The 27,655-nt window shown below is 41.9% G+C and overlaps 1 protein-coding gene across 1 annotated transcript in view; it reads left to right on the top strand.

Moving 5' to 3' along the window:
* Nucleotides 1-27,655, top strand: part of LOC124721919 (zinc transporter 2-like) — an 88,948-nt gene that overhangs the window by 1,433 nt on the left and 59,860 nt on the right. Inside the window, exons 2-3 of the mRNA XM_047247071.1 lie at nucleotides 14,930-15,067; nucleotides 18,145-18,307. Of these exons, the coding sequence (XP_047103027.1) occupies nucleotides 14,930-15,067; nucleotides 18,145-18,307 (301 nt within the window). The remainder of the gene's footprint in view (nucleotides 1-14,929; nucleotides 15,068-18,144; nucleotides 18,308-27,655) is intronic.

Here is a 27,655-nt window from a genome sequence, read left to right as displayed (position 1 = left end):
CACCTGTGAAGCTAACTTCATTCTCAGAGCAGTTCAGTAGAACACTGTCTCCAGTTGCGAATGGGAGAAAGTGACTTGTGTACCTTGTTTAGTCTGTGAGTGTGGCTCACAGGGTCATTTCAAGTGTAGAGCATGTCTGCATAGTCACTTTACAGTAAGAAGGGTTGTCTGTGTGGCAAGTTGTCCATCAAACTGGTACATACCACAGTGACAGCATTTGAATATTCCATTGCTTTGTAGCACCCAAAACGTTGTAGGTTTACCTTGTAGTGGTTGCACATTGTAAAAAAAGATCATTCTGTGACTTATCTACAAATTATGACTGGTGGGTATACTGAGCAAGATGCAACAGAACTATGTGCTGCCTTACTGGAGGCATAAGGGAAAGCTGTGCTAACCTGGACAGTATGCAACTGTCTTCATACAATTAATATGGCTTCTAGGCATCCATTGTAAGTATCATTAGATGCCCCTAGTGCTGTCATTCGTAAAGAAGGTGAACAAGGAACACCTAGAATGGGCCCTGGATCAATGACACCATGTTTGTTCCACTGGCAATTGCGTTAGTCTGGCACCTGTTGATAATCATAGAAGTTTATGGAGGCATTCAGGTTTCAGTGTAGTTCTCTGACACACAAACCCACAGGTACAGCAAGGAGGGATCAGTCATGAGCGTGTATCGTGTACAGATGTTGGATATTGTCACTGCTATTTAGAGTATTCTAGGGGTTGTGCAGTGTTTGTTCAGGGTCCTCCAATCTATTTTCCAGCCATGCTGTTGACATTTTGGCAATGGATTCATCTTTCAAGATAAGACATGATCACAACACATCCATCTCATCACCACATTTCTCCAGGGAGAATAAATGAAAAAGCCTATAGAATCTGCTGACATGAACCCAATTGAGCATGCTTGGAACCACTTGTAATGTGCAGTGCATTATCACAGGAACTGTCTTCACATTAAGTGGCCTCAGGAGGATCATAATCAAAGAGTGGCAATATATCAACAACCTTGTAGACAGTATGCCTACAAGGACGAGGGCCAATATTGTTACAATGCACAAGATGTAGCAACTCAGTATTGAACATTACTCGGCAGCAGATTTTTATTTCATAGATGTGCAAAGGTGTGCACATTCAAACGTACTGATATTTATTTGTTTTTACAGTAAAGATATTTATTTTTGACTCATAAGGCTCTCTGTTTCATTCTCTACTCCAGTTGAATCATAGCCCATACATATTCAGAGATATGCAATAGATGTATGTATTTTAAGGAATTTATTTTGAACTTTTAGATTCTGGGAAAGTTGGTACAAATCTTGCACCTCCCCACATAATGTGAGGTATTTTCTGTTTTAAAATATTTACATCTATGGTAAAAGTTTTCCATATATTGCCTGGTTAACTTATGTTGGTATGTGAAAGCTTATTACATGTAGAACTTCCAAGTGTCGTCATAACTGCCGTCTGCTTCACATCTCCTGTGCAGCAAGCTACATAAATTTAAGTATTAACTGTGTTTTTCTTACTTGTCACTTCTTTTTCTGTGCGTTTTTGCTTTAAGGAAGCTTTAATTTTCAAGTAATAGTAATAGTGTTCCATAGATTTCGTGTTTGTTTTGAATACAGTCCAGAGACAGTTAGTGCTTATTTTCATTGTTTCCAACAAGAAGTGCCTAGTAAGCGCAGTTTAGTCAGCTATCAGCCGCCTTTACTGAATTACCAGTCTAGTTAAAAGTTGATTACTTAACTCTCTACAGTAAATTGTTGATTTCTTAGGATGGATAGGATGTGTGGCTGCTGTGTACGGACGCAGGAGGAGCTGGCCTCTGTTCGCGAACAGCTGAACGTGCTGATGGCCATGGTCAGCCATCTTCAGACTGCTGCCTCAGAGTGTAGCAGCAGTGGGGAGTCTGGTGTGTCGCATAGTACACCCCAGGTGTTGCATGCTTCACCCACGGTCCCTGCTGTTGAGACATCTTCGCGGGTACTGGTCGTGGTTGGGCCATCCTCTCCCCGAGGGGAGTGGTGGGTTCAACGGCGTTCGTATCGCACGAGGCGGAGGGTCGATGTGGAGGCTGGCCATGTGGCATCGCCGGCTCTGTCTGTGAGTAGACATGTGGCCGGCAGGCACACGGGGGGAAGGGTTTTTAGTGGTTGGGAGCTCCAATGTTAGGCGGGTGATGGAGCCCCTTAGGGAAATAGTGGAAAGGTCGGAATTGTGTGATTGGATTGTAGAGGTCCTAGATAACAGAACGCAGCATGTCATTCTCAATGGAGAGAAGTCTTCCGAAGTAAGAGTGATTTCGGGTGTGCCACAGAGGAGTGTCATAGGACCGTTGCTATTCACAATATATATATAAATGACATTGTGGATAACATCGGAAGTTCACTTAGGCTATTTGCGGATGATGCTGTAGTATATCGAGAGGTTGTAACAATGGAAAATTGTACTGAAATGCAGGAGGATCTGCAACGAATTGACGCATTGTGCAGGGACTGGCAATTGAATCTAAGTGTAGACAAGTGTAATGTGCTGTGAATACATAGAAAGAAAGATCCTTTATCATTTAGCTATAATATAGCAGGTCAGCAACTGGAAGCAGTTAATGCCATAAATTATCTGGGAGTACGCATTAGGAGTGATTTAAAATGGAATGACCATATACAATTAATCGTCGGTAAAGCAAATGCCAGACTGAGATTCATTGGAAGAGTCCTAAGGAAATGCCGTCTGAAAACAAAGGAAGTAGGTTACAGTACACTTGTTCACCCACTGCTTGAATACTGCTCACCAGTGTGGGATCCGTACCAGATAGGGTTGATAGAAGAGATGGAGAAGATCCAACGGAGAGCAGCACACTTCGTTATAGGATCATTTAGTAATCGCGAAAGCGTTAAGATAATAGATAAACTCCCGTGGAAGACTCTGCAAGAGAGACGCTCAGTAGCTCGGTATGGGCTTTTGTTAAAGTTTCGAGAACATACCTTCACCGAGGAGTCAAGCAGTATATTGCTCCCTCCTATATATATCTCATGAAGAGACCATGGGGATAAAATCAGAGAGGTTAGAGCCCACACAGAGGCGTACCGACAGTCTTTCTTTCCACAAACAATACAAGACTGGAATAGAAAGCAGAACCAATAGAGGTACTCAAAGTACCCTCTGCCACACACCGTCAGGTGGCTTGCGGAGATCTGATTTGTATGATACAAATCATGGTAGCCATCTTAAAATGAGAAATTAAAATTGTTCATAGATCTGCTCATTTGTGACTGTTTTTAAGCGGAGAACTGAGACAATATTAATAAAGGCACGAATGATATACTGTGTATGTGATGTTTTATGGTAGCTGCATAACTGAGAAGAATTGGGTCATGAATTCTGTATGTATCAGTTACAAATATTAAGCACACCAGCAATGAGTACAATCATGCAATTAAATTTAATATAACTCACAGACTGTTAAGAATATCCAGGCATATAGAATAGGTTCTCAGACATGTGAGGGGCTCAGATACTTCTTACATAATAGAACCAAGTATGTTGTCCTGGGCAGCGAGTGTTCATCAGGGTCAAGTGTATTGTCAGGAGTGCCCAGGAAGGTGTGGCAGGACCGCTCTTATTCTCCGTATACATAAATGATCTGATGGATAGCGTGAGCAGCAATCTGTGACAGTTTGCTGGTATTGCTGTGGTGTGTGGGAAGGTATCATTCTTGAGTGACTGTAGGAAGATATGAGATGATGTAGACAAAGTTTCTAGTTGGTGTGGTGGATGACAGCTTCTAAATGTAGAAAAATGTAAGTTAATGAGTAGGAAAAATAAATCTGTATTGTTCAAATACAGTATTAGTGATGTGCAGCTTGACACAATTATGTTGATAAAATTATATAGGCATTATATTGCAAAGTGATATGAAATGGAGTGAACTTGTAAGGTTGGTACTAAAAAGGTGAAGGATCGATTTCAGTTTACTGGGAGAATTCTAGGAAAGTGTAGCTCACCTATAAAGGAGGAAAGCACATAGAACACCACTGCAACTAAATCTTGAGTACTGCTTAAGAGTTTGGGATCCCCGCCAGGTCTCTTTAAAGGATGTCATGGTAATTCAGAGGCATGCTGTTATATTTGATACCAGGAGGTACAGCCAACACATGAGTATTTCAAAGATGCTTTGTGAACTCAAATGGGAATCTATGGAGGGAAGACAATGTTCTTTTTGTGAAAAGACAGATGGTCAAATTTAGATAACCGACATTTGCAGCTGGCTGCAGAACTATTCTACTGCCACCAATGTACTTTTTGTGTTAGGACTGCAAAGACGAGATAAGAGAATTTCACACTTATACCGAGGCATATAGACAGTCGTTTTTCCCATGCTCCATTTGCAAGTGGAATGGGAAATGGAATGACAAGTAGTGGTACAAAGTATCCTCTGTTATTCACCATATGGCGGCTTACAGAGTATGTAGGTAATCTGACAAAGTCTCTTGCAGCAGATGACAACATCTTAGACAGAAACATATGCCATAGACCACAGCTAAGTCTCACAATTAAGGTGTCACAATGGAAATAAACACTGGCCACAAAAACCTGCGTGGCACCGCAACATTGGTATAAAAGCTTCACAGTACTGTAACAGTGTGTGCCCACAGATATTTTAGAAGCACATTTTCTCCTCTCTTCTTCTGGTGTAGTGCTAGTGTGTTAATTCATTTTCTTATATGCTGTCATTTGAATAATGGTAACAGTCACTGCAAGAAATGTAACAGTTGCTTGGCCCTGTTTGATGGATGGCTCTTCACTGCCCACTGCAGTGGAGCATAATCTTGCTTATATGTATGAATGGTTCCAAAGTGATCGCCAAGATTTTTCGAAGGTAAAAAATTAAACTGTCCTAAAAAAAAACACACACACACCCAATACCTGTATGAGGAACTGAATTATTAGCCAGAGGCAGTTCACTACAAGCTGAGAATGAAGAATATGCTTCCTGAAAATCATACACAGTCCTGCAGATTGAATTGTTGTTGGCAACAAGAAAAGCTTCTATTGTATCTGCATGCTGTGAAGAACTTTTATCTACCCACATTTTTATTTAAAAAGGACTGGAAACCAATTTTCTGGCCCATTTCTTGAAACTAGGCATCCTGGGCAAAAGATCTGTGTATGTTTACTAAAGTACAGTGATTGTGGTTTTGTTTTCAGCAAGAGGGGTCATATTTTGCGAGATTTACAGAAGCACAAAAGTTAATATAGATGTATGATACTCAAGTGTGTCCTAACAAAAATGCTTATAAATGTTCATCATCATTACAAAATAATGTTACTCCATTGTTTATTATTTGTCAGATAACAGATTTACAGTTGTTCATAACACATTTTTCACAATTCTGAATATTCAGTATTTCAAAGTAAATTTTAAACAATTTGCATAAGGTTTTCAAAGAATCCAGGTTTAGCTTAAGTGGGGTTTTTGTGCTCTCAGGAGAGTATATTGTGATGCTTCTTGTAGTGCAGCTCTACGTTTCTTTATGACAACACACTGTGGCCTAATAGCTCATCTCAGTTATCCACACTATGCTTGATCATACTGTGCAGGCACATTAAGGGCTTCTCAAAAAAAATTCAAGTAATAATGTCCTGCTATTTGTTCTTCCAGATTAGTGGGATCTATGAAAATATCACTGATTTTGTCATCACACATTAACTGAGAAATAAACTTGGAAGTTTGGTATTCCTGTGTCATGTGGGTTGGCCTGTAACTGCCTATTGTTATGACATTTTATATTGATCCCTTCCTGTATAAATATGAGCTCATAAGTAAATAGTGTTAACAGTAGAACATCAGTGACATTTAACCAACAACATACTTCATGTTGCAACCTACCTCCTTCAGTGTACTGAAAGCTGTGGAAAACACTTTGTGATCTGAAACACAAGAAGTTACTCTATGTTGATGGTTTTCATCTACAGCAGCAAAAGCATTTTCAAAGTGGACATCGTAAACATAAACCATATCCATCTATTCCACATAGTGGAGGGGTGTAATTTTATTGTCAACTTCTACCAACAATTACTTCTTGTTACATTAACTCTTAAAGAAACCATCTTAAGTTTCGTGGGAAGTTTATTCACTGATGACTACTTTTGGGCAGCTTGCCTGTTATAAAATCATCCTGATGAAAAAAATACAGTAAATGTTACAATACGTAGTAGCGAAGGCAAAATAAAATTCCAGTACTGTCCAAAGGTAGATAACATACCATGTAGATAAGTCTTGTATTACAACCAGACTTGCGTTATTGTTGTTGTGGTCTTCAGTCCTGAGGCTGGTTTCATGCAGCTCTCCACGATACTCGATGCTGTGCAAGCTGCTTCATCTCCCAGTACATACTGCAGCCTACATCCTTCTGAATCTGGTTAGTGTATTCATCTCTTGGTCTCCCTCTATGATTTTTACCCTCCACACTGCCCTCCAATACTAAATTGGTGATCCCTTGATGCCTCAGAATACGTCCTACCAACCGATCCCATCTTCTAGTCAAGTTGTGCCACAAACTCCTCTTGTCTCCAATTCTGTTCAATACCTCCTCATTAGTTATGTGATGTACCCATCTAATCTTCAGCATTCTTCTGTAGCACCACATTTCGAAAGCTCCTATTCTCTTCTTGTCCAAACTATTTATCATCCACGTTTCACTTCCATACATGGCTACACTCCATACACATACTTCCAGAAACGACTTTCTGACACTTAAATCTGTACTCTGTTAACAAATTTCTCTTCTTCAGAAACGCTTTCCATGCCATTGCCAGTCTACATTTTATATCCTCTCTACTTCGACCATCATCAGTTATTTTGCTCCCCAAATAGCAAAACTCCTTTACTACTTTAAGTGTCTCATTTCCTAATCCAATTCCCTCAGCATAACCTGATTTAATTAGACTACATTCCATTATCCTCGTTTTGCTTTTGTTGATGTTCATCTTATATCCTCCTTTCAAGACACTGTCCATTCTGTTCAGCTGCTCTTCCAGGTCCTTTGATGTGTCTGGCAGAATTACAATGTCATCGGCAAACCTCAAAGTTTTTATTTCTTCTCCATGGATTTTAATACCTACTACAAATTTTTATTTTGTTTCCTTAACTGCTTCCTCAGTATACAGATTGAATAACATCGGGGAGAGGCTACAACCCTGTCTCACTCCCTTCCCAACCCCTGCTTCCCTTTCATGCCCCTCGACTCTTATAACTGCCATCTGGTTTCTGTACAAATTGTAAATAGGCTTTCGCTCCCTGTATTTTACCCCTGCCACCTTCAGAATTTGCAAGAGTATTCCAATCAACATTGTCAAAAGCTTTCTCTAAGTCTACAATTGCTAGAAACGTAGGTTTGCTTTTCCTTAATCTAGCTTCTAAGATAAGTCATAGGGTCAGTATTGCCTCACGTGTTCCCGTATTTCTACGGAATCCAAACTGATCTTCCCCGAGGTCAGCTACTACCAGTTTTTCCATTCGTCTGTAAAGAATTAGCATTAGTATTTTGTAGCCGTGACTTATTAAACTGATAGTTCAGTAATTTTCACATCTGTTAACACCTGCTTTCTTTGGGATTGGAATAATTCTATTCTTCTTGAAGTCTGAAGGTATTTTGCCAGTCTCATACATCTTGCTCACCAGATGGAAGAGTTTTGTCAGGTCAGGCTCTCCCGAGGCTGTCAGTAGTTCAAATGGAATGTTGTCTACTCCTGGGGCCTTGTTTCGACTTAGGTTTTTCAGTGCTCTGTCAAACTCTTCACACTGTATCATATCTCCCATTTCATCTTCATCTACATCCTCTTCCATTTCTATAATATTGTCCTCAAGTACATCGCCCTTGTATAGACCCTCTATGCACTCCTTCCACCTTTCTGCTTTCCCTTCTTTGCTTAGAACTGGGTTTCCATCTGAGCTCTTGATATTCATACAAGTGGTTCTCTTTTCTACAAAGGTCTCTTTAATTTTCCTGTAGGCAGTATCTATCTTACCCCTAGTGAGATAAGCCTCTACATCCTTACATTTGTCCTCTAGCCATCCCTGGTTAGCAATTTTGTACTTCCTGTCGATTTCATTTTTGAGATGTTTGTAATCCTTTTTGCCTGCTTCATTTACTGCATTTTTATATTTTCTCCTTTCATCAAATAAATTCAATATTTCTTCTGTTACCCAAGGATTTTTACGAGCCCTCGTCTTTTTACCTACTTGATAGATTGTGATCAGTCCACATCTGCCCCTGGAAATGTCTTACAATTTAAAACATGGTTCCTAAATCTCTGTCTTACCATTATATAATCTGTCTGATACCTTCTAGGATCTCCAGGCTTCTTCCATGTATACAACCTTCTTTCATGACTCTTGTACCAAGTGTTAGCTATGATTAAGTTATGCTCTGTTGAAAATTCTACTAGACTGCTTCCTCTTTCATTTCTTACCCCCAACCCATATTCACCTACCACGTTTCCTTCTCTTCCTTTTCCTACCATCGAATTCCAGTCACCCATGACTATTAAATTTTCGTCTCCCTTCACTGTCTGAATAATTTCTTTTTTCTCATCATACATTTCTTCAATTTCTTTGTCATCTGCAGAGCTAGTTGGCATATAAACTTGTACTACTGTAGTAGGCGTGGGCTTCGTGTCTATCTTGGCTACAATAATGCGTTCACTGTGCTGTTCATAGTAGCTTACCGGCACTCCTATTTTTTATTCATTATTAAACCTACTCCTGCATTACCCCCATTTGATTTCACATTTATAGCCCTGCATTCACTTGACCAGAAGTCTTGTTCCTCCTTCCACCAAACTTCACTAATTCCCACTACATCTAACTTTAACCTATCCATTTCCCTTTTTAAATTTTGCAACCTACCTGCCCGATTAAGGCATCTGACATTCCATGCTCTGATCCGTAGAACGCCAGTTTTCTTTCTCCTGACGACGACGTCCTCCTGAGTAGTCCCCGCCTGGAGATCCGAATGGGGGACTATTTTACCTCTGGAATATTTTACCCAAGAGGAAGCCATTATCATTTAACCATACAGTAAAGCCGCATGCCCTCGGGAAAAATTACGACTTTAGTTTCCCCTTGCTTTCAGCCATTCGCAGTACCAGCATAGCAAGGCCGTTTTGGTTAATGTTACAAGGCCAAATCAATCAATCATCCAGACTGTTGCCCCTGCAACTATTGAAAAGGCTGCTGCCCCTCTTCAGGAACCACACATTTATCTGGTCTCTCAACAGATACTGCTCCTTTATACTAATAAATGAAAAACATTATGACAATATGTTCTTAGTGCAGTTGAAACATCTTTCCAACACACATCATACTGTGAACTAGAAGGTGCACATTTAATGCAAACAAGAATGTGTCTACATGGAAGGACAACCTCCGTTGTGGTTGCACCTACGGTACAGCTATCTGTATCGCAAGCCTCTGCACCAATGGCAAGGTCTATGGTTCATGGGGGCCACAAAATATGTAGATGTTGCATCAACATATGAACATTTTTGTATGTCAGACTGTAAACCTATACAGAGGAGTACCTCCAGCGACCATGTAAACTAGTCGGAGGCCACTAGTGGCAGTAAACATCAAAGAATTGGGGTACTTTATTGTAACACAATTACAGTTTACAAAATCATTGATAAAGTACAATCTCAACAAGTTGCATAGAGTCTATGTGATAAAACGTTATAGAATTAAAGAATAAATGTACATCAGGTATACTGACAGCGCACAGTGTACTCTAAAACTATCACACTGGGAAACAAGGAAACACTTTATGGCGGGTCAACTGCAATACGAACAGATTAACGAATTGTAGCCTGATGTAAGGCATTTGTATAATGTAGGCATGGTGTTTCACATTATACAAAACGGCATGGATGCAGTTACATTCTTCACGTACATCAAATATAAATGGAACAATATTCCATCTTGACTACAGAAGGTAAATATACAAAATGGTAAAATTAAGGGTTATGGTAGCCCTTGCACAATAGGGTTTGTTTGTTTGTATGTATGTTTGACAAAGATAACAAGTCATCTCTGCTGAAGCATTGTTCTTACAGTACAAAACATGGAGACATAAAATTGCATTGCTACTGTTGAAGCAGAATGCAAAAATTACCGAGAGTTACAAAGAAGTATAACTGCAGACTAAGACATTTACATAAAAACCATTGTATGCTGCATGGCAGCATTTTTTTAGTACACTATATAATAAAGCGGTATATGTTAATACTGTAAACCTTCTATGTGTCCAAACATATGTGAAGAGATTTAACATAACAGAAGGGGAGGGGATGACAATATCATATACAATACATATGGTTAAGCAAAGTGGCACACAGCCGTACAATGGAGTTACAGATGTGCACCTTTGCATTATCTGGGTTTCAGTGTATTCCTCCGTTTCAGTTTATTATATAATGTTTTATAAAAAATACTGCTGGGTGGCATACAATACTTTTTATGCAGATATCATAGTCTGGTATTATACTCCTTTGTAACCCCAGAAATGTTTGCAGTTCTGCTTCAACAGTCTTTTGCTACTACCTGTGTCCCAAATTGTGCACATGGTTGGCAGGGTTAAGTAGAGATTTGACATGGCTAATTTTAAGGGGTGGCCAGATGCCCTTCCTGCCGCCACCCCATACCCCCTTGGGACGGCAGTAGTGTACCCCAGCTGTCTGCGTCTAGTGTAACCATGAAAGAGTGCGAACGTTTTTCAAATGTCTGCAAGGCATGTAACTGAGGCAGTATGTGGGGACCAGCCCGGTATTCACCTAGTGGGATGTGGAAAACTGCCTAAAAACCATATCCAGGCTGGCCAGCACACCGGCCCTCGTCTTCAGTCCACCAGGTGGATTTGGTATGGGGCTGGCGCGCCTATCCGAGTCCAGGAAGCAGCGCATTAGCGCTCTCGGCTAACGTGGTGGGTTGTTCCGCTTCAACAGTAGCTTTGTAATTTTATGTCTTAACAGTACTGTTAGTGTAACGCTTCCACCTAGATGGCTCTTATCTTTGTCAAACATACAAACCCTTTTGTACAAGTGCTACCATAACCCTTCTTTTTATTATTATTATTTTCTCATTTCATGTATTTACTTCTGTAGTTAGAATGATATTTTGTTGTGTTTATGTTTGATATTAATGAAGAACATAACTACAACTGTGCAAGTTTGTATAATATGGGACATCACACCCACACAATACAAACACCTTACACCAGTCTATGTTTTGTTGATCTGTTTCTAGTGTAGCTGATCTGCCATAAAGCCTTCCCTTGTGTGACAGTTTTAGAGTACACCACGTGTGGCATGAGATTACCAAATGTTCATTCATTTTTATATTTTATAACATTTTATCATGTAGACTCTTCGCAATTTGTTAATATTGTACTTTACCAATGATTTTGTAAACTTCAGTTATTTTAGAATAAAGTGCCCCAATCCATTGATACATGCCGCCACTAGCGGCCTCTGGCCTAGCTTATATGTTCACTGGAGGTACTCCTCAGTATCAGTTTACATTCTGACACACGGCAATGTTCACATGCTGACACTATGTGGTACTGATCACACACTTTTACTTTTCTCCTTTGTGATCAGTGGAAGTCGACTGGCTTTGTGGCACTCTGGAATGTTTATGCTCAGTGGCAGCCTTAACTGTGAAACAGAAATGTGTGCTGTAACAATAAGTAACAGTTATGAATGCAGAGTTTATCCATGTGCAGTGTTATGCATACTGATTGTTCATATCATTTACAGAAATGAGCGGATAGGCTATACCTGGACATGCTACCAACTGGCCGTGATCTTTTGTATCACTTTAATCCATTCCATATTCATATCTTTTATAAGCTATAAGCTGGCTACTATGGCAGAAGGAGGCGGAGCTTTTCTGAGCAGTGTATGTGCTGTGAGCTAGTCGCAAGCTTCCACTCCCAGGATCCTCTGCTCAGGGGCCAAGTAAAAGTGTGCAATCAGTATAGTGCAATGTGATTCTTCAGTTTCTCCTTGCGCATTTTTTGCTCGAACAGTCCACATGTATACAGCTCATTGGACACTATGGACCAGCAGTACACCTGTGGACTGTTAGAGCAGTATAGTGCAATGTTTAAACGTACCTTTGGACAGTGTTGGAATTTTGTCTCTATTGTGATTTATTGTAACATCTATTGTGTTTTTTCCTCTGGATGATTTGATAATACTGCCCGAAACTAGTCATCAGGGAATAAATAAAATTCCAGCATAACTGAAGACAGTTTAACAGTTTTATAATAACATGAAAGTTGCTGACCTGTTTAATTCCACCATGCTGGAGATACAGAGTAACCTGTTATTTCCCTCTGATGAGTTTGTAATCAGTCAAACTCATTTATTCAAAACAAACAACAGTTGATGTGAATTTTATTGCAGAGTTTCACGGCAGAAAAGATATTCAGATCACACACGTACAAAGCAAAGAATAGACCAATAGCCTGACAAAATAAAAGTCCCTCATCAATAGTGGAAAAAGATATAAATTAAATGTGTTCTGACTTAGACACATTTAGAATAGAGCATATTTCTGCGTGATTTTTGCTTTCATTGATGTCCTAGAATATTGATCATTCGTTTGGGTCACCCTCTAGTGGCCAGTAAATACAAGCTGATAAACAACTACACCTCTCATGTCATGTAATTTATTATTTCCAACCAATATTACACCCATTACTAAAGATGTTTGCATTTAACTCATTGTAGTTCCTGTGAATGCCCGTGTAATGTGCCAATACCTGTATATTTTGCCCCCTATGGAGCATATGTTAACAACAACTTGGTAATGACTGTATGTGGTCTTACATTCTGGATGCCAAGATGTACCAGTACTTGTTTCACCAGAAGTCAGGCATGGAACTGGAACATTTTGTTTCTTCTTCCATTATTTAAGCAGAAAATCTTGCAAACATAATCTTATCAAATCCATAACTGACTTTGAAGTGTAAATTCATGCCAGAGGTCCGTCACAGCTTCACCGTGGCTGTGGCAGAAAGGTATAGGCCCAGAATTTCAGAACATAATTATGTTCTTGATGCATGCCCAAAAAATAGCACACCATTTAATCGTCCAAGAAAATTTTAAGAATCGCAGTTGTTACCCATTAGCAGTACAAATCAAAAGCAATTGCAGAGAGATATTCATTCAATTCAGACTTTATTTTGAATACTCCATGTGAGTCCTGTTAAGATATTTCTTGCCCTGAATAATTCTTGCAGTTATGCTGTACAATATTTAAGTGTATGAAACTCCAAAGTTTCAGATAAATGTAAATGCAACAGGAAGGTGAAAATTTATGGATGGTGCCTGTTACAGAATTGATACACAGTGTAAGACAAAAGGAAAGATGATGCTCCATGAAGGAATTATCCAAATGGGATGGAAATCAGTAGATGTCATATTAATGTACAGACAAACAAATGATACAATTTCAGAAAAATGGATGATTCATCCAAGAGGAAGTGTGTCACAAATTGAGCAAGTCAGTGATGTGTTGGTGCATCTCTGGCCCTTTTGCACACAGTTATTCGGTTTAGCATTGATTGTTAGAATTGTTGGATGCCCTCCTGAGAGCTATTATGTCAAATTCTACCCAATTGGCAGGTTAGATCATCAAAATACTGAGATGGTTGGAGGGCCATGCTTGTAAAGTTCCAGTTGACGAGAAATCCAGTGACCTTCTTGGCCAAGGTAGGGTTTGGCAAACGTGTAGACATGCAGTAGAAATCCTCGCCATTTGTGGAAGGGCATCTTGGTGATACGTAAGCCCATGATGGCTTGCTGTGAAGGACAACAAAACAGGGCATAAAATATTATTGACATACTGTTGTGCTGTAAGAGTACTGCAAATGACAATCAAAGAGAGCCTGCTATGAAATGAAGTGGCACCCTAGAGCATCACTCCTGGTTGTTGGGCTTGTGGCAGGTGACTGTCAGGTTGGTACCCACTGCCGTCTCGGGCATATCCTGGCATATCTCCTCTGGTCTTCAGGTATCAGCTTGCGACTCACCATTGAAGACAATTTTACTTCAGTCAGGGAGATTCCAGACCAGAGATGTCTGGAGACACCATGGGCAGCAGTGGGATACCAACCTGACTGTCGCCCACCATATGGCCTGACAACTGGGAGTCATGGTGTGGGGTGCCATTATGTTTCATAGCAGGATCCCTTTGGTTGTCATCCACAGCACTCTTACGGGACAGCACATTTCATAGCAGAACCCCTTTCCTTGTCATCCACAGCACTCACACGGCACAGCGGTATCTTGACAATATTCGACACCTTGTTTCATTGCCCTTCATGGCAAGCCATCCTGGGCTTACATTTCAGCAAGATGGTGCATGGCTGCACACAGTTAGTTTCTTCAGCCAGTCTTCATGCTTGACAAACTCTACCATGTCCAACAAGGTTGCCAATCTCTCCCCAGTTGACAATGTTTGGAACAATATGGGCAAGGGCCTCCAACCAGCTTTGGATTTGTTGATCTAAAATGCCAATTGGACAGAATTTGACACGATTTCCCTCAGTAAGGCATCCAACAGCTCTATCGGTCAATGCCAAACCAAATAAGTGCTTGCACAAGGGCCAGAGATGGATTAACATGCTATTGACTTGCTCGATTTGTCAAGCTCTTTCTCTTGAGTAAATCATCCAAGTTTTCTGAAATTGTAATAATTTTTTGTGTGTACATGTACTTCACATCTACTGATCTCCATCCCATTGAGATAATTTCTTCATCATGTGTCGTTCTTTTTGTTTTTGTTGTATGTGAGGTTTGTTTTTTAGTGGCTGCTTTCACTAAACTGGCTATAGCTCTGTTCTGTTATTTTCAGTTTTCTAATGGCGACAGCAACATCACAACATTCACACCTTGTGAGACAACACACTGTCATCATGTTTCATCGCAACCTTATACTTCATCAGAATGCAGGAAACTGTTGTTGGCTACTGGCATGTGCATTGTCTTCATGGTAAGTAGTGAATTTGTTAAGGGACTGCATCTTCATTTCTACAATATCCTGTATCTGTATTTTTTATTCAGAGTAACAAGTTCTTCTTGACGTCTGCTGCTGCCAGTCAGATAATAACATAGTAGTGGAATACAATGAGGTGATACATACAGATGATGGTCGTATCGTGTACACAAGGTATAACAGGGCAGTGCATTGGGAGAGCTGTCGTTAGTACTCAGGTAATCCATGTGGAAAGGTTTCTGGCATGATTATGGCAGCATGATGGGAATTAACAGACTTTGAACATGGAATTGCAGTTGAAGCTAGACTTGAGGGATATTCCAGCTTTGACATCGTTAGGGAATTCATTATTTCGAGAGTGTACAGAGAATACCAGATTTGAAGCATTACCTCTCACCATGGACAAAACAGTAGCAAACAGCCTTCACTTAACTACTGAGAGCAGCGGAATTTGCGTAGAGTTGTCAGTGCTAACAGAAAGCAACACTGTGTGAATTAACCACAGAAATCAATGTGGGACGCATTACGAATGTATCCGTTAGGACAGTGCCACGAAATTTGGCGTTCATGGGCTATGGCAGCAGATGACTGATGTGAGTGCCATTGCTGACAGCATGACATTGGCAGCAGTACCTGTCCTGGGCTCAAATGGTTGGACCCTGAATGACTGCAAAAATGTGACCTGGTCAGACGAGTCCCAATTTCAGTCGGTAAGAGCTGATGGTAGGGTTAAAGTGTGGTGCAGATCCCATGAAGGCATAGACCCAGGTTGTCACTAAGGCACTGTGCAAGCTGGTGGTGGCTCCATAATGATGTGGACTGTGTTTACATGCACCTTGTTGAATCCATGCCACACTGAGTTGCTGCACTATGCCAGGTAAAAGGAGATCCAACACAATATTAGGAATTATCCCATGATTTTTGCCACCTCAGCGTATAGAATTTTCTCATTGTTTGCTAATCAGTTGAGGTAATCACAGAATTAGATCCTTTTGCAAGGCGATGAACATTTTATTTTGCGACCCATATAGATATTAAACTTCCTGGCAATAAGATATAGATATTCACAAATATTCTGTATTTAATGGCCTCAATCTTGATAACACCATCAATATTTAAAAGAATGGTGGTTATTGTAGAATCTATGTCTAAATGTGGAATGGACTGTATTGATTTCAGTACCGGTATATAAAATGCTGGTGTTAACCGTGCAGTGTAAAGTGTTGCGGTGAGTAACTGAAGCACATTTTGCCCATGAGATTTCGCAACATATGCGCAAGTGGGCACATCCGAGCGAGTGTGCATGGCCATATGCACTGAGCACTCAGCACTGTCATTAGATGAGGTAGTATTTGCCATCTTCAACCATTTCCACCAAGCTGTGTGAAGTTCATTCTCTCTCTCTCTCTCTCTCTCTCTCTCTCTCTCTCTCTCTCTCTCTCTCTCACACACACACACACATCACAGACATGTGAGACTTTCCCAAGTGCCTGTAACCCTCTAGTTCAGTTTCTTGTATGCTCAAGGAACATACCGAGCGAGGTGGCGCAGTGGTTAGACACTGGACTCGCATTCGAGAGGACGACGGTTCAATCCCGCGTCCGGCCATCCTGATTTAGGTTTTCCGTGATTTCCCTAAATGACTCCAGGCAAATGCCGGGATGGTTCCTCTGAAAGGGCACGGCCGACTTCCTTCCCCATCCTTCCCTAATCCAATGAGACCGATGACCTCGCTGTCTAGTCTCCTTTCCCAAACAACCCCCAAGGAACATATCCACTTTCCTTCCCCATCTCTGCTAAATCCGAGCTTGTGCTCCATCTTGTATGATTTTATTGTCCAAGGGGCTTGAAACCTTAATCTTTCTTCCTAGCTTAGTGCTTCTATTGTGTTTCAATTAAGACTTGAGAAGTAAGACCAAGATATCACCCAATTGCAGCTATCACCGAAACTCCAAATGCTCTTTCTGCTGGCTTTTGTTCTGGCGCATGCAGCCTATTCTGATACAGTTGGTTGCATCTAATAGTGTAGCCAAATGCAGGAGCATGGACAGGAAGAAAAAAGAAAGTACAGTGACCTTTTTATATGGCTATAAAATCCAGATTGTATTCTGATTGTAAGACAAATTTTATCTGTACTCAATGTGTAGATTGTTCATAAACCAGTTGTACTTGATCACAGTTCTCCAAATTGAATTGTGAGGATTTTTTTTACTGGTGAACCTAAAGCTGTGAGGATGGGTCCCGAGTTCGAATCTCAATCTAGCACACAGATTTAATTCGGCATCAAGGTTCATATCAGTGTAACTCTGCTGCATAGTGAGAATTTCATTCTGGAAACATCCCGCAGGCTGTGGCTAAGCCATGTCTCCACAATATCCTTGCTTCCAGGAGCACTGGTTTTGCAGGTTTCTAGGGGAGCTTCTGTGAAGTTTAGAAGGTAGGAGATTAGGTACTGGTGGAAATAAAGCTGCAAAGATGGGTTGTGAGTCAGGCCTGGGTAGCTCAGTTGGTAGAGCACTTGCCCGCAAAAGGCAGGGGTCCAGAGTATGAGTCTTAGTCTGGCACACAGCTTTAATTTGCCATGTAGTTTCAGTTTGTTTCATGCTGCCAAAAAGGGGAGGAGAAGCTATACGAGAATTCATACTGTGTGGGATTGAGATAAAAGTGGACAAAGCAAACTCATTAATAAAGAAATAATGTTAAATTTGGAATGTTTCACTCTCTTTATTTCTTATAGTAGGATGTACCATTGATGGCTTGGACTACAGGAACAGAACACATGCCAGTTTGGGAACTGTTGGAGAACAGATATGACCTCCTTCAAGAATTTTCATTTCGTATCTTGAGTATTTTAATGACTATAAATGTTAGTCAGAACAATCATATTGAGATTTGTACTGCTCTCAAATAAAGGCTCAGTATTTTATCGTTACACCACCTAAAAGAGAATCTGTTGTTTTTGATGGTATGACTTGTGGATGGATACATTATACTCATTTTATACAATAATTACTACAAATTAAGCATCACATTTTATATCAACATGTTTGTTGTAATGGCATTTGATTTTGCAGGTTGCAGAAATAATAGGTGGCTATGCAGCTGGGAGCTTAGCTGTCATGACAGATGCAGTGCATCTTATGTCTGATGTTGTTGCATTCCTTGTGAGTTTATTTGCTATCTGGTTGAGCAGACATTCTCCTACAAGGAAATTTACTTTTGGATTCTTCAGGGCAGGTAAACTTCTCATATACATTATTTGTTCAATCTATGCAAAAATTCAGAAAACATAGCAATGATCTTCATGTTCCCAAATCATATAGCAAACAGTAAATTGGCAGAAACTATTTTTATCTCTTCTGGACGCACTTCAAAGATTTATATAACAGAATGTACTTTGACATTGCCAGAACCAGGATTAAAGCCTACTAGTTACTGTTGTTTAGTTGCATATTTTCCTTCCTAACTGCCAGTTTTGTCCACCCCATCCCCTATACTAAGAACTCAGAACCAGGTAGGTTAACATAAAGCAAGCTAACATTTTTTATCATATAGTGTAGATAAAATTGTCATCTAACAGATAATGTAATAGTTTTCTCCCATTGGAAATATTTGCGGGTTAGCCAATAAAAACATTCTCTCTGAAGGTACCTCAGTACTACTGAAATGTGGCTTGTTGTCTGGGAAAACTATGGTGTTCATAAAGCAGATCACAGCCTTAAACCTATTGTGATATAGAAATGTTGTAGTTTCTGTTACAATTGTATCTGAAGCAGTAATATGAAAATGAATTGTGCCAAAGATTTAATTCCCATTCATTTTGAAACATTTGCACAACTGGTGGTTAACAGGGTCTTCTACTTTTCATTGATTTCTTTTGGTTATTGACACAAATACATCTGCATATTTACATATGTTTTTATTGTCTAAAAGGCAATATCAACATCATTTTTAACGTCATAACAAAATGAGACACAGGGTAACAGTTCAGGGCTCATGAGATCCATTTTGTAGTTAGAATGCCCATATTCATAGGATGTCTTGAGTTAACACATCACTTTGTTTTTAAAACTGCTAATTGTGACTGTGACCAATTAATCTTAAAGTGAGCCTACAGAATCTTGTGAAACAAAACAAGAAACCACATCTGCTGATAGTATGTCGATAGTCTATATTGACTTTTACATTGTACCTCACACTTTTTCATACTCATCACGCCATATGAGCAGGCTAGACAAGAAATAGTGTCTTTTGAGTTCTTAAGGAGACTTGAGAAGTATAGTTTGTGGTGTTTACTGAAGCAGACTCCTGTGATGTTTTTGTGGTGTCACCTCCAGACACCACACTTGCTAGGTGGTAGCCTTTAAATCCGCAGCGGTCCGTTAGTATACGTCGGACCCGCGTGTCGCCACTATCAGTGATTGCAGACCGAGCGCCGCCACACGCCAGGTCTAGAGAGACTTCCTAGCACTCGCCCCAGTTGTACAGCCGACTTTGCTAGCGATGGTTCACTGACAAAATACGCTCTCATTTGCCGAGACAATAGTTAGCATAGCCTTCAGCTACGTCATTTGCTACGACCTAGCAAGGCACCATTACCAGTTACTATTGATGCTGTAAAACATGTACCTTCAAGAGCGATGTTCACCATTTATGGATTAAAGTTAAGTATTCCACAGCTACGTCCGTTTTTGCTAGTCTAATTTCCTTGACCTGTTCCAGACCTCAAGCCAGCTTGCGTGAGCTAAAACGTGTGCCTTTCGGCTTCCTCTCGTAACGGGTTGGCTCTCTTGCCAATCCACAACAGTTTTGTTAAAACTTCTCCAAAGCAATAGCTGATATCTAATTCACACAGGCAGGATTGTCGATAATTTCAAATTGCGTGTCGTGTAGTCATACTTGTCTAATGCAACATATTAAAATATGGTCTGCAGCAACGCCCTTGCCATAACTGATTCACACTGTATTTGGCTGCATTGTATAGAATTAAAAGTAGTGGTTAGGTAGGACATCACAGAATATCAACATTTATTTTGGTTAAATGGATAATGGTTGCTCACATCAGCACTATATTCCTGCATGAAAAAATCAAATCATATGTTACCCAGAATGTTCATACTTTCTTGGGAACTGAGCATGTACTGACTGCTTCTTCACTCTTCTGAACATTTTTCTAAAATATCACATTATAAGTTTTATTCTGGCTGTTTCATCGTGTCAGCTTATTTTCTTATAGTCTTTGTCCATGTCTAGTATTCTTTCATTCTCATACTTTGGAACTTACTTTGCTCTTTTGTGCATGTTGTTTTTGTCCTGATCTAATTCTGCCCTGAAAACCTATGACAGCCTTAATTTGTATTTGAAACTTACCTTGTTGTAAATCTGTTTCCTGAAATCACATTTCTTTCAAATCCCTTTTAACCTGTTGAATCCAGTCTAGTTTGTTTCTCTTACTCGCCAGAAATTTTAATATCTGTTGTTTCCCTGCTGTGGTCCTTTCTAAGGACATGTCCATTTAACGTTTTTGTATCAGGGTAATGCAGATTCCCATCAAACTGCACGTTCACCATGGGGTCTGAATACAGCAGCCAGCAAGTAGATACAGTTCCTTGTGTCTCTGCAGATGGCACAAGCCAAGAGTACAGTGAGCATGAGAGTACAATGAGCATGAGCATGAGCATGAGCATGCCCTCTAGCGGCATTCTGCTCTTAAATACATGGACATAGTCGCATACTGCTATTTACCTGATATCACTTGTAGCCTTCAGTTCACACCATTTGATACACTGTAGGGTCATTGTTTTGTAGTTTTTGATCTTTTGGTGTTCGCTCTTGACTGATCTTGTGCACTTATGACAACATTGCGCTGTTTTGGACTCTGTTTCTAACAGCCATTAACTAAGTGAACTTTGTGATTACCAATCACTTGGAAATGTCATTAGTTCCACAAGCCACTGCTTCACTTTCTGGTGAGTGAAACTAAACTTTTGGTACCTGCACTGAGTGCGACAGTGAAAACATATTCCTTCTTTTCTTGATGGTGTTCAACTTCCTCTCTAATTGGGTATATAATTCTTGATTTCACTGTCTGCTGTTCTTTAAGATTTCAATATCCTGCTGTGAGTTTGTGTTCGACAGTTGCTATCCTCCTAAGCAATCTTGTTCTTAATAGATTCAGACTTCCTGCTGTGTATAAGGCTTCATAGCAGCCCACTGTCTGGTAATGTCATAATGTTGCATCGATCAAACGAATTCTTTTAAACAAGTTTGGTATTACCTATTGAGCAAAAATATTTTTTGATTTATTCTACATTCATAATGACCATTTCACTTAGGATTTGTTAAACGGACATTACCTTATGTTGTGACAGTGCCACGACATTTAACAGTGCCGCCACGACAGTACGCGCAAACGGCGATAGAGGTGCTCCGCAACTCGGCTGAGCGCGGGAGCGCCACCTAGCTACGAACGGCGCCGGCCGCATGTCACGGCACGGCAGTCGAATAAGAGATACTGAGTTGTTATCATGTAACCAGCTATTGTTTCTAAGTGAGTGTGTTTGAATATTCACGCAATTATTGGTGATTAAAGGTTATAACACTTTTTGGCGACGAGGTTGGATATTTTCACTGCGTTGTGGATTTGTGTGTTCGTGACGGGGCAGACATGGAACAGCTTATGCAAGCGCTCATTGAACAACAAACACAGCTGATGGCTGCTATTCAGGCGTTGTCGACGTCGCTTACTCATCGTCTGTCTTCCTCTTCTCCGCCTCCATTCCCTCCTTACGATGAGGCTGCTGAAGACTGGGGAGGATTATGAGAAGCGTTTGTGGCAACACTTCTTGGCTTTTGGCATTGTCGACGCTCCTATGTGTAAGTCGTTATTTCTATCTTGGATTTCCCCACGGATCTATCAGCTGCTATCTCAGTTAGCCCCTCTGCGGGAACCTGCCTCTCTGTCCTTCCAAGAAATGTGTGACTTATTGTCTAACTATTACCGAAAAAACACCCACGTCGTTGCCGCCCGCGTGGCGTTCTACCGGTGTCGTAAACAGCCCCATCAATCTTACCGGGCTTGGGCGGCGGAACTACACGGTCTGAGTGTCACGGACACTCATCATGAGTCTTATGCTGATTCAATGGTTAGGGATGCTATTCTATGGCTTGCTCCTGATAAAGAAGTTCGGCAACGTGCCCTACAACTGCCAAACCCGTCATTGTCGGAAGTTCTAAGCATCGCTCAATCCTTTGAAACACGTGGTGTGATGTAGACGCTGTACAGTCAACTTCCGACACGGACAATTTGCCTGTTTCACAGGAGAACGAAGATGTGGCGGCGGTTCACTCGCGTAAACAACGTCGCGTTGGGCCGCAACGCTCACAGCGAAAACAGCAACCACAGAAGCAGGTTCGATCCGCACTTCCTTCTTGTCCATGTTGTTTCGTACAGCGTGACAGGGCCGCGTGTCCAAAACGTTGGGCCACATGTAATTCATGTAGGAAAAAAGGCCACATTGCTTCTGTGTGTCAGTCCCCTAAGGTTCCTGTCGACAAGGACGAGGCATCGGACATGGACGTTAACTGTGTGCTTTCTCAAACAAATAAGTTTGTTACTGTTCGTGTTCTGGATAAAGACATTCGCATGCAAGTGGACACTGGCTCTGCGGTAACTCTCATTAATTCTCACACGTATTTGGAGTTGGGTTCCCCTCCCTTGTCTCCAGTTACGCGAAATCTGAGAACTTATAATAAACAGAAAATTCCTATCATTGGCCAGTTTGATGCTTCCACTGCCTACAAGTCTGTTGTTAGGCCCCTCACGTTTTATGTGGTGGATCATGCGGGCACTGAAAACCTGTTCGCTTATGATGCTTTCCAGTTGTTCTCCATTGATGATGATGTGCACCTCATATCTGAGGATATTCCGTATCAACAGCTGGATGGATTGTGTTCTGAATTTTCGTCCGTGTTCTTTGCTGGTCTGGGTCGTGCCAAGGATTTTGATGCCCACATTACTCTTAGACCTACAGCTCGCCCTAAGTTTTTCCGGGCATGCCCTATTCCGGTGGCGTTGCGTGCACCTGTCAAGGCTGAGATAGACAGGTTAACAGCTTCAGGGATTCTCCTTCCTGTTACCTCCAGCGAATGGGCATCGCCAATCGTGGTGGTTTCTAAACCAAACGGGAGTCTGCGATTGTGTTGTGATTTTAAAGCCACTGTCAACGCTCAGAGCCTCATTGACACTTATCCTCTTCCCCGTCCTGAGGAGTTATTTACCAAGCTCGCTGGGGGCCAGTTTCCAAACTTGACTTATCGGAGGCGTACCATCAGTTGCCGTTGGATGCTTCTTCCATGGAATTTCTCATCATCAACACACCTTGTGGGTTGTATCAGTACCAGCGGTTACCATTTGGCGTCGCTAGCGCGCTGGCCATTTTTCAGCGGTTTTTGGAACAGCTCACGGCTTCCGTTCCCGGCTGCATAAACTATCTGGATGACATTGTTGTCATGGGGGCCTCCACTGAGGAGCACCTTCGCAATTTGCGTTCACTGTTTCGGGTTTTGCATTCGGCTGGGTTGAGGTGCAATCTGGACAAGTCACAGTTCTTCCAACCCTTCATTGTGTATCTTGGTTTCCACTTCTCCCGTGAGGGTATACGTCCTCTACGTCAGCACGTTGCGGCCATTAACGCTCTACCCCGGCCGTCTACGGTCAAAGAACTTCAGCCATTTCTAGGCAAGATTGCTTATTACCACAAATTCATTCCATCCGCGGTGGCGGTAGCTCATCCTCTGCATCAACTGTTATGCAAAAACGTCTCTTTCTGTTGGTCCGACAAGTGTGAGCAGGCTTTTGTCCGCCTGAAGGCTCATTTGCAGTCGGAGCCTTGTCTTGCCACATTCCGTCCGGGTCTGCGCTTGGTTCTGGCGACTGATGCATCACAGTATGGCCTAGGGGCTGTTCGCGCCCATCAGTATGAGGATGGGTGGGAACGAGCCATCGCCTGTGCTTCCAAGACCCTCAATGATGCGCAACGGCGTTACTCTCAAATCGAAAATGAGGCGCTCGCTATCGTTTATGCTCTAAAAAAGTTCAGCGTTTTTTTGTATGGTTCTAAGTTTCACCTCATCACCGACCACAAGCCGCTGGTCTCTCTGTTCAGCCCATCGGCGTCGCTTCCGGATAAGGCAGCTCACCGCCTGCAACGTTGGGCCTTATACTTGTCTCGTTTTCACTATGAGATTCACTATCGCCCCACGGCCCAGCACGCCAACGCTGACACATTGTCGCGATTGCCGATGGGCCCCGGCCCGGTTTGCGATCGTGATGAACTACTCTGTTTCCACATTGATGAGGAAGAACGTCATGCGGTCGAGGGTTTTCCACTTACAGGTTCGCAGGTCACGTCGCCTACTGCGCGGGACCCGGTCCTGCGTCAGGTGATCGGTTTTGTTCAACGGGGTTGGCCGGACAGGACCCAGGGCCGGGCATCGGATCCCCTTCGCAACTACCATGCCTTGCACCTTCGTCTGTCTGTTTGTGATGGTGTTGTTCTTCTGCCTACGGATGGCGCATCTCCACAGGTCGTGGTGCCAGCCTCTCTTCGCAAAGATGCTCTCAAACTGTTGCATGAAGGCCATTGGGGTATTTCTCGGACTAAGTCCCTGGCCCGCAGGCACATTTATTGGCCGGTATTGATTCGGACATCGCCCACATGGTTGCTGCGCGTGGTCAGTGTGCTCAACAACTGGCTGCACCTCGTACAATGCCCTCTCCGTGGCCTGATCCGGCGCAGCCATGGGAACGGGTGCACGCTGACTTTGCCGGCCCCTTCCTCGGTACTTATTGCTGATTGACGCCTTCTCGAAGTTTCCGTTTGTTGTTCGATGTCCATCGCCCACCACTGTGGTGACGACACTGGCTTTGTCCAAAATCTTTGCGCTAGAAGCTCTTCCATCCACGATCGTCACGGACAATGGCCCTCAGTTCTCTTCGCAGGCCTTCCATGATTTTTGTACTGGACAAGGGATTCATCATGTTACAGCACTGCCCTTCCATTCGCAATCGAATGGGGAGGTCGAGTGCCTTGTCCGCACTTTCAAAAGCCAGATGAATAAATTCTTTAGTGATTTTTCCACAGATGATGCTCTGCTGCAATTTCTGAGTTCTTATCGCTTCACGCCTCTGGGTGATCGCAGCCCTGCTGAAGTCTTGCATGGCCGCCAACCGCGCGCTCTACTGCTCATGCTTCATCCTGTCAGGCCTTGTGCTGTGTCCCCTAGTGCGGGAAAATACTCGGTGGGTGCCGACATGTGGGCTCGAGGGTATGGATCTCGCCCTAAATGTATTCCAGGGGTGGTCAAGGCTCTTCGCGGCCGCTGGCTTTGTGAAATACGTACGGACGACGGCATGGTTGTTCGCCATTATGACCAGATGCGCCCACGAGTGGTGGCCACGCCGGTGCCACTGCCCCTTCCTTTGCCTCCACCAGCCCGAGAAGCCAGTCCTGTCGCTGCTGCCTATCTACCGTACGTGTTGATGCAGCCGACGTCGCTACTGCTTCAGAGTACGCCGGAACCGGCCCCAGTCGCGACGCCGCCTTCTCCGGGACCCATCTCGCTGGAGCACACCCCCAGGTCCACGACACCTATGGATGCAGCTCCGGAGTTTTCACCCATCATCTCGTCCAGGAGGCACGTTCCACGCACAAGCTTCCGTCCTGGACATTTTCGACCATACTCTCGTGTCTCTCCGCGGGATCTTCTCGGGGCCTCGCAAGAGGCCATGGATGTCTCCACACTGTCCATGTCTCCAAGGAAGTGAGTGTGTTTTTTTTTCCAAGGGGGGGGAAAAGTGTTGTGACAGTGCCACGACATTTAACAGTGCTGCCACGACAGTACGCGCAAACGGCGATAGAGGTGCTCCGCAACTCGGCTGAGTGCGGGAGCGCCACCTGGCTATGAACGGCGCCGGCCGCATGTCACGGCACGGCAGTCGAATAAGAGATACTGAGTTGTTATCATGTAACCAGCTATTGTTTCTAAGTGAGTGTGTTTGAATATCCACGCAATTATTGGTGAATAAAGGTTATAACACCTTATATATTTTTTTTATAAATATGAGTTATATATGCTTGTTTTGTGATGTGTTCTACAACCTTGATGATCTTCTCTTTATGGATCGATGTAACAAAGTGTATCTAATCTAATCTAGTAGATGTTCACAATGAGCTTGTATGCTAAATTCATTGTGTCCACACAGCTGCTTTTTCTGTCAGAGTAGTTTCTATCCCTTTGCTTAGGGATTTCTCTATTCATAATGTCATCCATCTAGGAGCTGTCTTGATGTTGGTTATATACATATCTTCTGAGGAGAGATCTGTAAACTTGCTTAGCCTCGTCTCTGGACCTGAGTACTTTTGACTACCACAGTCGTGTCAGACAGTCTGTCTTTGTTTCCTTTTTTTCTTGTACACAAATCAAATTACATCCATTCCTTTCATTTTTCATATCCATTCCCTGACATTTTATCAAGGATGTAATTAAAGAGTAGGGGGAAGATCCCCCATCTTCCTGCCTGACTCTGGCTTTTATCTTGATGGACTCTGAAAGCATTCCTGTGAACTTGACATTGGATGTCATGTTTGTTTGGCCTGTTTAATTATTTCCTTAGTGAGTATCCTCATTAATGTGTTTCTTTCTGTATTACTCTATTTAATTGTCTTGTATAATTTTTGCCTTGTGAGTCTTGTGAATTTGGAACCTGCACTACAGCAATGCTTTTCCTTTTTTAATTTTTTTATCACAATGATCAGTAAAAGTTACGGGGAGCCGGAACAATGAAAATGACCAAATTAACGTTTTTTGGTTTTTTCATTGTAAAATTATTTGGAGTTTTCTGAGTAAAACAAATCAAGTTTCACTCTTCTAAGTGAATTCTAAGTGTGTTTTATCACTGCAAAGTTGACGCGACGTGCAAACGGTTGTAGCGACTTTGTGTGTCACCTCTGACGACGACGCTCGCTGGCTGCAAGCAGGGTATCTTTGTGGAATTAGACAGTGTTTTGTTTTCCAGTGTTGTATGGCTTTATCTCTGTGACAAGTGACTGTTCATATCAGTAAACATAAACGCTATACCATGTGTGTTTACTTGTAGAGTTTGCTTTGTGTTGTTTAGCTGTTCAATTCTGCGTATTTGACGAATTTTGCTCGTACCTGTTTTACGTATTTGGTTTGTGGATATCAATATGCTCCGTTTCAGCAATTGAGTGCTTAAGAAAAGGCACAATGAGTGGAAGAAGAAATATTTTGTTGTATCGAAGGGAGATGCTGCTCAGACTGCTTCACCGACTACTCCAAATGAATGTGATATAACTTCTTCCAGCAAGAAACTTTGTGACAGCAAAGAAAAATGTGAAAACTATGAAAGTGACAGTAATTACGTGAATGAAATAATTAACATTTCCTTGCTTTCTAATATTTTGAAACATAATGTATTATGCCAAGTTTGCAAAGAAAGAGGACTGGAATTGAAAATAACTTCACACAGTGGTTTGGCATGTAAAACGTTATTGAAGTGTA

This window comes from Schistocerca piceifrons, chromosome X (assembly GCF_021461385.2).
Source record: "Schistocerca piceifrons isolate TAMUIC-IGC-003096 chromosome X, iqSchPice1.1, whole genome shotgun sequence".
NCBI lineage: Eukaryota > Metazoa > Arthropoda > Insecta > Orthoptera > Acrididae > Schistocerca > Schistocerca piceifrons.
The sequence above is the reverse complement of the archived record's forward strand: the minus strand, read 5'-3'. Positions and strand labels throughout refer to the sequence as shown.